This window comes from Panthera onca, chromosome F1, assembly GCF_046562875.1.
Source record: "Panthera onca isolate mPanOnc1 chromosome F1, mPanOnc1 haplotype 2, whole genome shotgun sequence".
NCBI lineage: Eukaryota > Metazoa > Chordata > Mammalia > Carnivora > Felidae > Panthera > Panthera onca.
In genome coordinates, this window is record NC_138355.1 from 21,511,529 (window position 1) to 21,524,520 (window position 12,992).

General features: G+C 43.8%; 1 protein-coding gene across 5 annotated transcripts in view; it reads right to left on the minus strand.

The window, feature by feature from the left end:
- The window catches only part of ASTN1 (astrotactin 1), a 303,494-nt gene that overhangs the window by 70,659 nt on the left and 219,843 nt on the right, over positions 1-12,992 (minus strand). For all 5 annotated transcript variants that reach the window (XM_060643585.3, XM_060643583.3, XM_060643586.3 and 2 more), the window contains 4 exons: positions 12,302-12,468; positions 9,155-9,349; positions 7,650-7,777; positions 499-603 (listed from right to left, as the gene is read on the minus strand). In XM_060643585.3, coding sequence (XP_060499568.1) covers positions 499-603; positions 7,650-7,777; positions 9,155-9,349; positions 12,302-12,468 — 595 coding nt within the window. The remainder of the gene's footprint in view (positions 1-498; positions 604-7,649; positions 7,778-9,154; positions 9,350-12,301; positions 12,469-12,992) is intronic.

The following is a 12,992-nucleotide window of genomic DNA, read 5'->3' on the forward strand; positions in this document are numbered from 1 at the left end:
TGTCTATCTTTTGCTCACCTGCTAGTATTTCGTGACCATAAAAGCTGTTTTCTATCCCCTCTCCCACATCCTCCTCTTTCTTGCTCCTTTGCCCTTATTTCTTTCATTGTCTGAAAACTCTAAGTCATGCTCTTTGCATGTGGACGGTTTTATTCTGTCAATTTCTACAAAGTCTGCTTTTGCACATCCTCTCTCTACACTGTGTGACCCCAGGAAGAATGATAAAGTAGGTGTTTATCTTCAGCGGTTCCCGCCTTGCCCTTCCCATCTCTTCTTCGGTCCATGATAAAATGTGCAATAATTTAATCTATACTTAGACAAGGATCTGATTCCAGGGGCTTGTCCTTAAGGGTGAATCTGAGTGAATAGGTTATGTATCTCGCTGAAGTGGCTACATTTTAGACTGCTTCTTCAATAATGGGATAAAAGGCTTGTGCCCTTGGAAAGAATTCTAAGCCCCAGGAGCCAGTGGGACGGACGGCTTGCTGCGGTGCTCACCCTGAGAGACGGCCACTTGGTTGAGTTTGATGTGGTACATCACAGACCGGACCTTCCAGTGCTGCAGCACAGGGTATCCAGACACCTCACTGAAGTTCACCATCCCTAGGGGTAGAGGAGACGCGGGCTCAGTGTGTGCAATTGATTCACAGGTCCCAAGTCTACTAGGTTAGCAGGTGTCATTGTGAGAGAATGAGAAAGCATTCTTTGATGGAGAGAATTTCTGGAATCACAGTGACAACAGCTATCATTTTCTGAACCCTTACTCTGTGGCAGACATTTTGCTAAGCACTCTGCATGTATAAAGTCACTTGATTGTCACCAGACAGGTGTTATTATCTGCGTTTTATAAATGCAGAAACTGAAGCTCAGAGAGGGTGTCTGCATAAGGGCCCTAAGCCACCAGCTAGAGCCAGGATGGAGATCCAGATGTCTCTGAGGCAGGGTGGTGCTCTTAACCGTTCTTTTTTTTTTTTTTAATGTTTATTTTTGAGAGAGAATGAGAAACGCAGAGTATGAGTGGGGGAGGGTCAGAGAGAGAAGGGGAGACACAGGATCCGAAGCAGGCTCCAGGGTCCGAGCTGTCAGCACAGAGCCCGACGCAGGGCTCGAACTCATGAACCGTGAGATCATGACCTGAGCCGACGTCCGATGCCCAACCGACTGAGCCACCCAGGTGCCCCTGTTCTTAACCATTCTACTACAATATTCCCTGAGTAAATTTATATGAAATGCTAGGCTTACTGTAACACACCAGATTTTCACTCTCTTTAATAGCTGCAGTAATTGACTCAGCTCACGTACCTGATAACATTGATTTTTCTGTCCCATTTAACTGATTTGTGTTCAGTATTTAAGTTTTAATTACTCTGAAGCTGATAATGCTTATTTCTTCTTCACCAGGAGGGACAGGGTCAGTGTGACTAAGTCATTAAGGGGCAGGGTGGCCCTGTATTGAGTGCCATCTATGTGCCAGACAGTATGACAGACACTTTATTTGTGGTCTCCCTTTTTACCAATGGGAGAACTGAGGCTCTGAGAAGCCAAGGCACTTGTCCAAAGTCATTCTCAATAAGCACATCCTTGTAGGTGCTTAGAGAAGATAAAACAGGCTATTCTTGCTTGAGCACCTTGGAGAAGGAGGGGCACCCTATTTGAATTCCAGTCATTATGATAAATATAAAACTCTACAGAAACAAAATAATTATGCTGTAAGAAATTAAAAAAAAAAAAACCTTGCTAAGTTTAGAAAACCAATTTTAGCTTCATTTCTATGCCTAATATTTGCTGTGTGTGTAAGTTATAGGAATAAATATATATGTATATGCATATGTGATATGTGCATATACATATATGTACATAATGTACATATACATTATGTACATATATGTATATGCGTATACACATATGTACATAATGTACATATACATTTATGTACATATATGTATATGCATACCACATACGCATATACATATATGTACATAAATATAATGGCAATATGTATAGAAAATTTAGATAGACAGTGTGTTTTAATATAATGTGTATAAATGTAATGGCGATAACACATACGCAGTGAGTTACCCTACCATTTTGACCCATGCTTCCGTGAGGCGAAATCAACTAATTTAATACATAAACTGGATGAAGAGGGGGTGGGATTAATTAGCTGCTTGTCAACTCTGGTCAAATTAGCTGAGTGACTACCAAATTTCCATTTCTGTGTGAATCATACAAGAATAATTATTGGTGAGACAAAAAGAAAAAAAGGTCAGAAGGGGCACTTAATGAATCAATCGCTTAAATTTTATGTCAGGCCATCAAAGATAAGTTACTTGAAACTAAAAGAAGGTTTTCCGTACTTTTTTTTCTTTCAAATGTTCTTCTTTCAGGGCATTAAGCTTGGTGACAACAGTCATACTTTGGCTTTTAACCTTTATGTTAATTTTATTTTTAGTTTTTAAAGTTTATTTATTTATTTTGAGAGAGTTAGAGACAGCATGAGCAGGGGAGGGGCAGAGAACGAGGGAGAGAGAGAATCTCAAGCAGGCTCCATTGCTATCAGCGGGGCTCGAACCCACGAAGCCGTGAGATCATGACCTGAACTGAAACCAAGAGCTGGACGCTTAACCGACAGAGTCACTCGAGCACCACCCCCTTATGTTAATTTTAAAGGCATATAAATGAAATTCTAACTTTACAGGATTAACATCCCGGTCACATACCTCAAAGGCACATTTCGGTAGAGCACAAAACGTGCACTCTTTGTAGAACTATTGTATGTAATGCGCGTTCTCTAGTCACGTCAGCTCACTAGCTTGTGGTTATTTCAAAAAGACTATTAATAAAAAAGTGAGCAAGTCCAATCAATGAGGCCTTTTCAGTATATTGGAAAACATTCCCTTTAATGGAGCTGCTTCCTGATAGGAAAAGGAACAGGCAGGAAATGCAGTTCTAACACTGGCCATGTTGCTAGAGGGGCCCCTGGCTGAGTTCCTCTCTGGCGACCTAGCTGGGGGATCTTTTGGTTGCTGGAGGTTTCATCTGTAAAGGCAGAGGCTTAGCAGAGGCGATCTATTGCTTCCTTTTCAATCCTGAGATTCCAACCAGCTGTGTGACTTTGGGCTGGGCAAATCCTAGGTTTCCACTCTCCTATCTGAAAAGTGGTGATAATGGTATTCACCTCGCCTGCTTTACAGGTGAGCTGCCAGAACCCAGTAAAGTTACGGGTATAAAGGTATGTTGGGATAAGATAAAGTATTATACCACACGCGGCTTCTATAATGTTGTCTTCTGCCTCATCACCCCTAATTGTATAAGCTTGACATTTCTTTATAGATGCTTTTATTATAAATTCCTAGGCTTTAGTTCAGAACAACAGAGGAAAGAAAATTACAGCAGGGATGTCAGGGGTTAGGAAGGGGTAACAGTGTCCCATATTCACTCAGGATGAGCCAAGTTCACTGTCACTTAGCTGTCACTTAGCTGCTGAACAAAAATCCTACCGAGTGCATTTCGGCTCCACCACGATCAGGAGACAGTTACGGAACTGTCAGTGCTTGGGAGGTGTTATTTTGTGCCTGCATGTGGATAATATGTCCATTAGTTAGGAAGAAAGGGGTATTTTAAAGTATATGCTTTCTAGCCGGGTCATAGGATTCTTTCTCAGTGTGCCCTTGACATGCAGTCAGTTCTAGTTTTTTATTTTATTTTATTTTATTTTATTTTATTTTATTTTATTTTATTTTATTTTATTTTATTTTATGTTATGTTATGTTATGTTATGTTATTTTATTTTTATTTTTATTATTTGAGACACATCTCTCAATGACTCTTTTTTTCAAACAAAATATCTGACTATGTTTTCTTTAGAAAGAACATACTTTCCCCTATCTATGCTTGAAAAAAGGAATGACTGAATTGATTTATGCACAATCAAGAAAGAAAGAAAGAAATGAAGAAAAGATGGAAGGAAGAAACAAGGAAGGAAGGAAGGGAGGGAGGGAGGAAGGAAGGAAGGGAGGGAGGAAGGAAGGAAGGAAGGAAGGGAAGGAGGAAGGGAGGGAGGGAGGGAAGAAACAAGGAAGGAAGGAAGATTGGTTTCTCCTGTTATTTTATTTGAAATGTCAGGGAAATGTATTCTGCCCAGAAGTTTTAAAAGTCTGTTTCCTTCAGATGAACCCGAAGAAGTTCCAAAAAGATCAGAGCTCTAAATCTTTACGCAGGTTTAATTATGGCACCCACTGGCCCATAAATGTAACCAGCAGCCTCTTCTCCCTCCTTGGTCTGCCTCTGGTTTCTTCTTTTTCTCAACTGAGAGACTCAAAATACAGACAGGCATTGGCCAGACCATATATAAAAATAGAACTCTGACCTCTAATCTGCAGCAAAAAGCTCAGGAAACCAAACTATTATCTATAGTAAGCACCCCAAGAAGCTAGTCTACTGTCTATAAATCAGACTTCTAGAAGTCAGACCACTATCTCTGTCAACCAGTCCAGGAAGCCAAACAATAAGCCCTGTAAAAAGTGGCCCAACATGACCAGGACTTGACTGATACATGACAGCATTCCTATCTTTGCTGTTGCTCCCAATTTAGGTCCAACATACGTGCCCCTAAACATCTACCTGGAATGCTTCACTCCCAGGTAGTTGGCCCACCCTCATGCCAAAAGCGTCCAACCTGGGCACATCCGAGGCCCTCCCTTCTTTCCTCTGCAGCTTTCCTACTCCTCTGTCAGCCCTTCAGTCTTGGCCAAAATGCAAGTGACAGCGGCTAAGTCTCTTGCTATAGCAAGCTCTGAATAAACAGCCTTCACCTGTTTTAATTTGGCTGCTCTTCATTTATTTCCACACAACTTACAACACAAAAAAGGCTGGCAAAGCTCAGGGTTCTCAACTCTTATTTTTTTTACTTTTTTAAATGTTTGCTTTATTTATTTTTGAAAGAGAGAGAGAGAGAGAAACAGAGCATGAGCAGGGGAGGGGCAGAGAGAGAGAAGGAGACACAGAACCTGAAGCAGGTTCCAGGCTCTGAGCTATCAGCACAGAGCCCGATGCGGAGCTCAAACTCATGAGCCGTGAGATCATGACCTGAGCCGAAGCTGGATGCTGAACTGACTGAGCCACCCATGTGTTCCGTGATGAAGAGGGAAGCATTCAGCAAGATAAAGCACAAAAATCAATTATTTTCCAGTATGTTCTTCCAACCAATATTCTGAAAGATGGAAATGGCTATTAGGTGTAAAACGTTCTCTAGTTAAACAGGTTTGGGAATTGCTGGGTTAAGCGAGGCAGAAGGGATTTCATTGCTACAGGGCTTCTTGGGACCTGCTCTCTCTATGCTAAGGAGTTGCAAATTGCTGAGAGGTAGATACTATAGTCTTTCTAAACAATATTTCAAGGAAGAACCTATTTATAGTAGAGCACTGGTTTTTCATGAAAAAACACCACCATGCTTGTAAATGCTGATATTGAAGCTTCTGAAGATCACTTTAGCTCTAAAATCTTCTAAGCTTGTAGGTTTATGGGCATTATAACCTATAATAGCACCTAGGGCAACATGATATGATATTCTCTATGTGACTCTCAGGAAAGATACGATTAAAATGTTACCAGAACTAGAAAGTTAATATAGGAGACATTTGGTCAAACGTCTCTTGAATTCTTCTAGTCATTCTGGGCTTTTAAAAAAGCAAGATTGAACCTTTGTGCAACAAATGTTAGACTTCACTCTCTCAAGGCCATGACAAGTGTAAATGATCTATATAGACATCCTTCTACTCCTTTTATGTCCACTATGCCAGACTAGGAGAGGCCCAAGGGTACAGAAGGGAAAGAAGTTTCTGTTGTGGATGAGGACTGGGCTTGGATTTGTTCCTCATTTCCACAGACGTAGAGTCGAACGTGCTCTTCTGATATTTCTCAGATCTCTCCTCACTCCTCCAAAAATGCCTCAGGTGGTATCCAGGACTCCTCTCTGTCCTCCCAGCCTAGCGACTGAAGCAAAGTCCCCTCACCTCCACAATAAACTACTACGCATGAAGTCTCGGTGGACCTTTAAACAGGAGACAGGTTTCTTTGGTGTGGAACCTGTCCTGTTTCTGTGTGTCATTGTACCCCTCTCTTTCCGGGCATTTTACACACACACATGGGAAGTATTGCTCAGCAAGTGACACGGAAATGAGAAAACCGGACTGCCTACCACTAGACACGGAGCACCAGGAATATTCTACCCACTTTACAAATACGAATTTATTTACTCCTTGTATCCATTCCATAGGGAAGACATTTTTCTATTCATTTTCACAGGTAAAAATATCGAGGCACAGAGGAGGTAGGTAACTTGTCCGAGATCACACAGCCAGGGAAGGGTTGAGCCCAGCTGTCAGGCTCCAGAGCCTACGTTATTAATTGCTACGCAATGCTCCCTCAGACAGACCTACTTCTAATCTGGTTCAGGTCTAAAATAAAGTTTGGACCATAAGGTCATGAACTTGATATCTTGAAAAGGTTTGCCCTCAGCACAATCCATTCTTCAGAAGAGGGAAGAAAAAGGAGAGAAAGGTATTGGATGGGGGAGACACAGAACGAGGAAGCGAGAAGAATAATGGAGACTTGAGCACAGCAGCAGTGTAACTGAGCTCACATCCAGCTTTATAGCAAGTGATGCTGAGTTCCTGGTCGGCCGTCCCTTAGGGGTCCACTGGACTTTTGAAGTGTCTTCTTCAGTCCAGGATGTGTTAACAGGGTAGGTCTCCAGAGGCCCAAAATGGAGGAGCATTCCCTGAGGTTCCTGCCTCTTCCAATCAACCCATACTTTAGTTCCATAATGAGCCCAGGGGAAGAATGCCAGCGGGCTCAAAACAGCATTGAGGGCCATCATCCCCAACTTAGGATGAGGCCCGTGAGCCCCCCAGAGACTGCACTGCCTCAAATCACACAGCTAGAAAGAAAGAGCTGTGACTCAAAGCCAGGGTCATTCGACAACAAAACTCTACCATTTTCTCCTCCCTCGTGCTGGTCCATAAGTACCTGCCAGGGAACCCAGAGGCCCCAGTGACAGATATCCTAGGCTATGGTAGCCATCCACCTTCTCTCTGACTTCACTTTCTCGAATCCACCGAGACCTCTAAACCATTACATATGTGCTATGCCATTTGTTTTCAAAGCAACCCAATGAGACTCGCAGGGAAAAGTACTAACACTACCATTTTGCAGATGATTATATAAAAACATTGGCAATTTTACTGACAAATAATCCTACCAGTGTTTCAGGATTAAGTTCTTATTGTTTATTATGGAAAATACTCACTAGTTTCTCTTTTTTTAATTTTTTTTAAACATTTTTTTTTTTATTTCTGAGAGACAGAGACAGAGACAGAGTGCAAGCAGGGGAGGGGCAGAGAGAGGGAGACACAGAATCCGAAGCAGGGTCCAGGCTTTGAGCCATCAGCACACAGCCCGATGCAGGGCTCGAGCTCACAGGACACGAGATCATGACCTGAGCTGAAGTCAGACGCTCAACCAACTGGGCCACCCAGGTGCCCTGGCTGGTTTCAAAACCAAAATAAGTGAGGTCAAGAGTCTTGATTTTATGAAACCATCAGGAGCTGCCTGCTTTTTGCCAGTTGAGTGGGGCAGGACATACTCACCAGTCAGGAAGTCGGGGTCAGGGGTGGGCTCCGAGATTTCCTCCAGGCACTGATTCTCCAGGGGAACAGTGGCCACCACAAGACCATCTGGCAGTTGCTGGTCTAAACCCCGAGCAAAGTTGTTTTGCCTGGAAATAGAATAGATGGTCATTTCTGAGTGTTAAGGTGAATCCCACTTCTTGGTGGGCAATCTAGATCTCAACCTACAATAAAAAAATTCTTCCTAGACCAAAAGGCTTCCCTCCTCCTGAACCCCACTTGCTGGACATGCCTGGAATAGGACAGGGTGTGAGAGGTAGGGTGAGGGCCAGAACAGACGAGACATAAATCAGCTGAAAAGGTTATTCAGAAGATAGAGAACATTCTTCCCTTCCTCCCATCCCAGACCCTACCTCCTGATCCACACTCCCCAAGATCTGGGCATACACAGTCTTATTTCCAGACTACAGAGAAGATTCCAGCCACCGCAAGATTAGTTATGACATCTTACTGCTTGCCATTGGCAAATGAAGTCCCAGCCTAAAAGGGGAAAAGTCTACTGTCTGTAACAGAAAAAGCAACTGATTCCAAGAACTGGCTTGGGTATTTACTCTTGGTTTGCTCATAAGGGTCCAGGCCTAGGATGTTACCGATTACTGGTCCATATTATAACATTCTCCTCCTCCTCCTCCCCTTCATCATCATCATTGTCTCCTGGGAAGCATGGGCTCTGAGGAAGATGTATTCTAACAGCCTAAGACAGACTAGGAACAGGGGTCAAATGGAGAATCTCCAAGAAGTATTCTAAATCAATGTCTTCAAATATTTTGCTCTCAGGACCCCTTTGTAGTTTTAAAAGTAAATGAAGGCCCCACATAGCTTTTGTTTATTTGGATTTTATCTGTCAATATTTACCATATTAGAAATTGAAAGAGAAATTTTTGTAATATGTATTAATCCATCTAAAAATGAACATATTGTGAAAAATGATGAGGGGAGTGGCATTAGTTTATATTTTTTGCAAATTTCTTTTGCAGCTGGCTTCTCTCCTCCGCATGCAACTTACTGTAATGTACTGTTAGGGTTGAAGTGAATGAGGAAAATCCATTCTCTCTCTCTCTGTAGTTCGGAGAGGCAGGACCTTGTATAGCTCCTGAAAGGATCTCAGGGACCCTCAGGATCCTTGGGCCATACTTGAGGACTACTGTTCTAGACTGACTCACACACTGATTCTTCCACTCAGAGCCAATCAGAACATGAGGATTCCCTGGTGGCTCCCATGGGAAATCTGCAGTCCCTGCCTGGGCAAGACAGAAATTTATTTAACACTTTTTTTTCACCCTGAGGAAGCACGGTTCCCAGATTCTGGAAAGAGGAGAAGACCATGGGAGAGAACACAACCTGTCCTTTTAGGATGCCGTTCCCCTTGCTCTAAGATACAAAGCTTTATGCTGACTTTAAAGCTCTTCAAGGAAGAAGACCCACCAATGGCGCCGAATAATCAGTTCTATAGACATGAGAATCACCTGAATGTTCCTTTCAGCACTTGCCCAGCAGCGACTTCCTTGGAATGGTTGTTGTAACCAAAGAACATTTCCCCAAAGAGGGTCTGGTTCATGGGAAGCTCCCTGCTTTCCCCACAGTCACCGCCCTCTGGGCAGGTCTCCGTGATGAGCTGGCAAGAGCGTCCATCCACACCAAGCTTGTAATCCTCAATGCACCTACCGTGGTGGAAAACTCAAGATAAAAAGCTGTTCCATCAATGAGATACGCAGTCAACTCAACCCAACAGATTGGGAAGAAACACCTCTGGGAGAGTGCTGGGTGGTAAAGATTATGAGTCTCCCAGGTTCATTTTGGCCCCGTTAGAACTCAGGTTCTTAAGCCTACAAACCGAGTCTCCTTCCATTATGTGATCATACAGAAACTCTCACCTTTCCTCTGCAGACAAGTGCTTTCAGAGCTTCGACATGCTTCCTTCTCTAAGTATACCCTCTCCCAAACAGATCAGGGGAAGAGTCACTGGCCATAAGCTTGTAAGCGGGTTACCACATTGAAATCTGAGATATTCTAGAACCTTTCTCCAGAACCATCAGTGTGGCCAGACCCTGCATTTGTTTGGAGGGTAATTAGGCAGCAAAAGGAATGACACTAGGCTTAAGAAATTAATAACCTTCTCATCTGGTCCTGTGACAAGTCAACTAGGAAATTAGAAAGATCGATCATCTTCCGACTGTGTTCTGGGTGAATGTATCCAAACACAAGATCGTCCCATGTTAAACTCCCCCTCCATTCCGAGTAGCCTTCCTGAACTAAATAGACGCTAGGGCACGCTGTGTGAACACCTCCTTGGCGTCCCTCCCCATTAAGCATGTACAGTTACTCTAACGGAAGAGCAGTACTGATGTTGGTAAATATGGCTCAGTGACCCAGCAGTCATTAATGGGACCTTATTTGTAGTTATACTGAGAAAAATGTAATTTGTTAGTTCAAGGACTACTTTGATAAACCTGTCATTTAAAAAGCAGATTAATTTAATGTGGGTTTCTCCTTAAAATATACCGGATTTAGAATTTATAGATGTTCGTGACATGAAAACACATCATTTATCACTATCTATGGTAATTTTCGTAACAAGATAAAGACCTCTCTTCTATATGGAGGAACAAATAATCACAGTGTTAAGTGGTGAGAAGCGATGACGGTGCCCTTTACTGGGTGACCTTGGGTGAGTCGATTAAACTCTCTGAGCTTCAGTTTCTACATCTGTAAAAGGAGGGGGAAAGGCTGCTTTGCAGAGCTGTTGAGAAGATCAAGTGAGACAACGAACTTAAAGAACTTACAGTGTCCCAGCAAACAGCAAATACTCATCAAATCCTGCTATCGCTATCATCAGCAGAGGGACGAATGAGGTCCGTGTTACCGCAACTTTAATGGTTCATATTCCGCATTTGTCATTTACAGATTTGTGTTAACCGGTATGAACTATAGCTCTTTAAGTGCCTGTGATTTAGTCTTTACACAAAAGCGTGAAGTCTTGGAACTCTTTTGGCAGGCCATATACAGGGGCTTGGAGAGTGCTAAATTCACACACGTACCAAATTCTGACTGAGATCAGAAAGAGATTCTACGGCTCCAGCCTACGTCTGGGACAAGACACTGAAGTGGCTCCTTCCTGGAACCATAACTCACTGTTTCTGGAAAGAACCGTGAAGCCAGCCGATCCCCTCTCAGTCCCTCCTAAGTGTCCTGACAGCTCCCCCTTCCGCACTGCCCCACTCGCCCCTCCTTCTTGGTGTTCATACATGTGTCCCACTGTAAACTCCTTTGAGGGCAGAGGCCAGTCACCTATCCTGCGGTCTCTCCTGTATCTAACACTTAACTAGGTTCTCTGCACAGACCAGATGCCCATATGTATGTTTACTAAATAATTTATGAAAGTATCTCTATTAATTGAAGCGGGCCAGCCGTACCCCACGACATTATAGAGACGTTGCAATTTAGAACAAGTTGCCACTTACAGAAGGGAATTTTACAAGAAACTGAAGGTAAAAACTATCAATTCAAAAGAAACAAAATACAATGAAATACAATAAAATAACATTAGCACTCCACCCAATAATCCTGTCATGATTATTCAGCAGGCACTGGCTTTTAGCGACAAGCTAGCATAGCTTTATTATTATAAACATTGATTTTCATTGCAAGACTCTTAGATTATGAGATCCTTGAGGGCAAGAACCATATGTCATTCATCTGTGCTGCCTGGGAGCTGGCATGGTGTGTGGCATAAAGCATGCACCCTCCCTGACAGCGGGGGAGACAGGGGTGGGGAGGGGGAGAGGAGGGAGGGAAGGGAAGCAGTGAGGAGAGAGAGAAGGGAAGGAGGAAGGAAAGCGGAGGAAAGGACAGACAAGCAAACCATGAGTGTACAAGAATGGGCCAAATGGTTATTTACTTTATAAATATAACATGCAATGGTCTTTAAATATAATTCTAGTCAGTGGTATAAATGTAAATTTTGAGGGAACCACAGAATTAGAGAGAGAGAGAGAGAGAGAGCCTGGATTCTAATCCTGATCTTCCCGCTTACCAACTCCCAGTCTTGAGGAGCATCTTAACCTCACGGTGCATTGGTTTTCTCCTCTGTAAAATGGGGTGGCGCTGCCTGCCCTGTTCCCTCACACATTTATCCTGGGAACAAATGAAATGAGGGCTCTTTGACTGCACCGAGGAACGACCAGGTCAGGGGGAGGGTGGCTGCATAAAACGCTGGGGCTTTGGGGGCAGTTTAATCATGTTTCCACTCCTCCAACGACTTCCCCCTCCCCTTCTCTGAGAATTAATTCGTTTTACACAATCTTTCCCAAGCTTTTGGGCCATGAAACCCTTGTGTCACAAAACACAGTTAACATAGTTGCGCAGAACAGTTTGGAAAATTCTGGGGTATGCTGGCAATGACTGCGGTCAGCTTCCTCTCCCACGGGGATGGGACTAGACTTTCCCTGAGGGTCCTTTCAACTCTTGACTTTTAAAGTGTTGCTCTTCCGGTCCTGCAGGCTCTTTCTTCAGAGCCTAAGGGCTGGCCTAGGGTGACCGGTTCATTTAGATTTACTTTCCTGGCTTTAACACTGACCATCCCGCATCCCAGCCTCACGGGCGGCTCGACTCACCCACAGAACATGAGGATGTTGTACAAGGTGGGGTCATCCGGGAAGGGCGCCATCTGCTGGAGACACAGCTGCTCACAGCCACCATTGAAGCCATCTGAGCAGTCCACCCCAATGTGGCGGTCGTAGCAGCCAGAGCTGTCCTTCATGGGGCTCAGTCCGGACGGGCACTGGAACAGTCAAAAAAACATCCACGCAGGGAGGTGAATCAGGGGACTGAGTTCTCGGGGAACCAGAGTGTAACCACTCATGCCTATTCTTAGCACTCAGCCTTGAAACCATTAACATTGGCAAGTAATGCACAAATTTCCCACCGTGCTGGACTCCCATTAAAAGCAAGCGACCTTTTTGACATCTTGCTTCTTTTCTCTGGGCACAGATCACACACATTTGCATTAAAGCCAGTTCCTCTACACGGGCTAGAAGGGGACGTCACAGCAAGACAAGAGTGAGGTGTGCTGGCCTCCCAACTGGGTGGCAGCGGTGGGGCAGAACTGAACAGCAACAGCAGAGACTTCTTTGGACTAGTTGGACTAAGGGGAGGGAGTGCTACTGTCTGCACTTAGTATTAATAGGACTTTTTTTTTTTTAACATGCAAACATGTTGCCAACCAGATAGACGACGGTGTTGGAGAGAACGGGCAAAGCCAGGACTTCCAGCTGGAAGGAGGAAGTGGACTTTCTCCGTGACCCT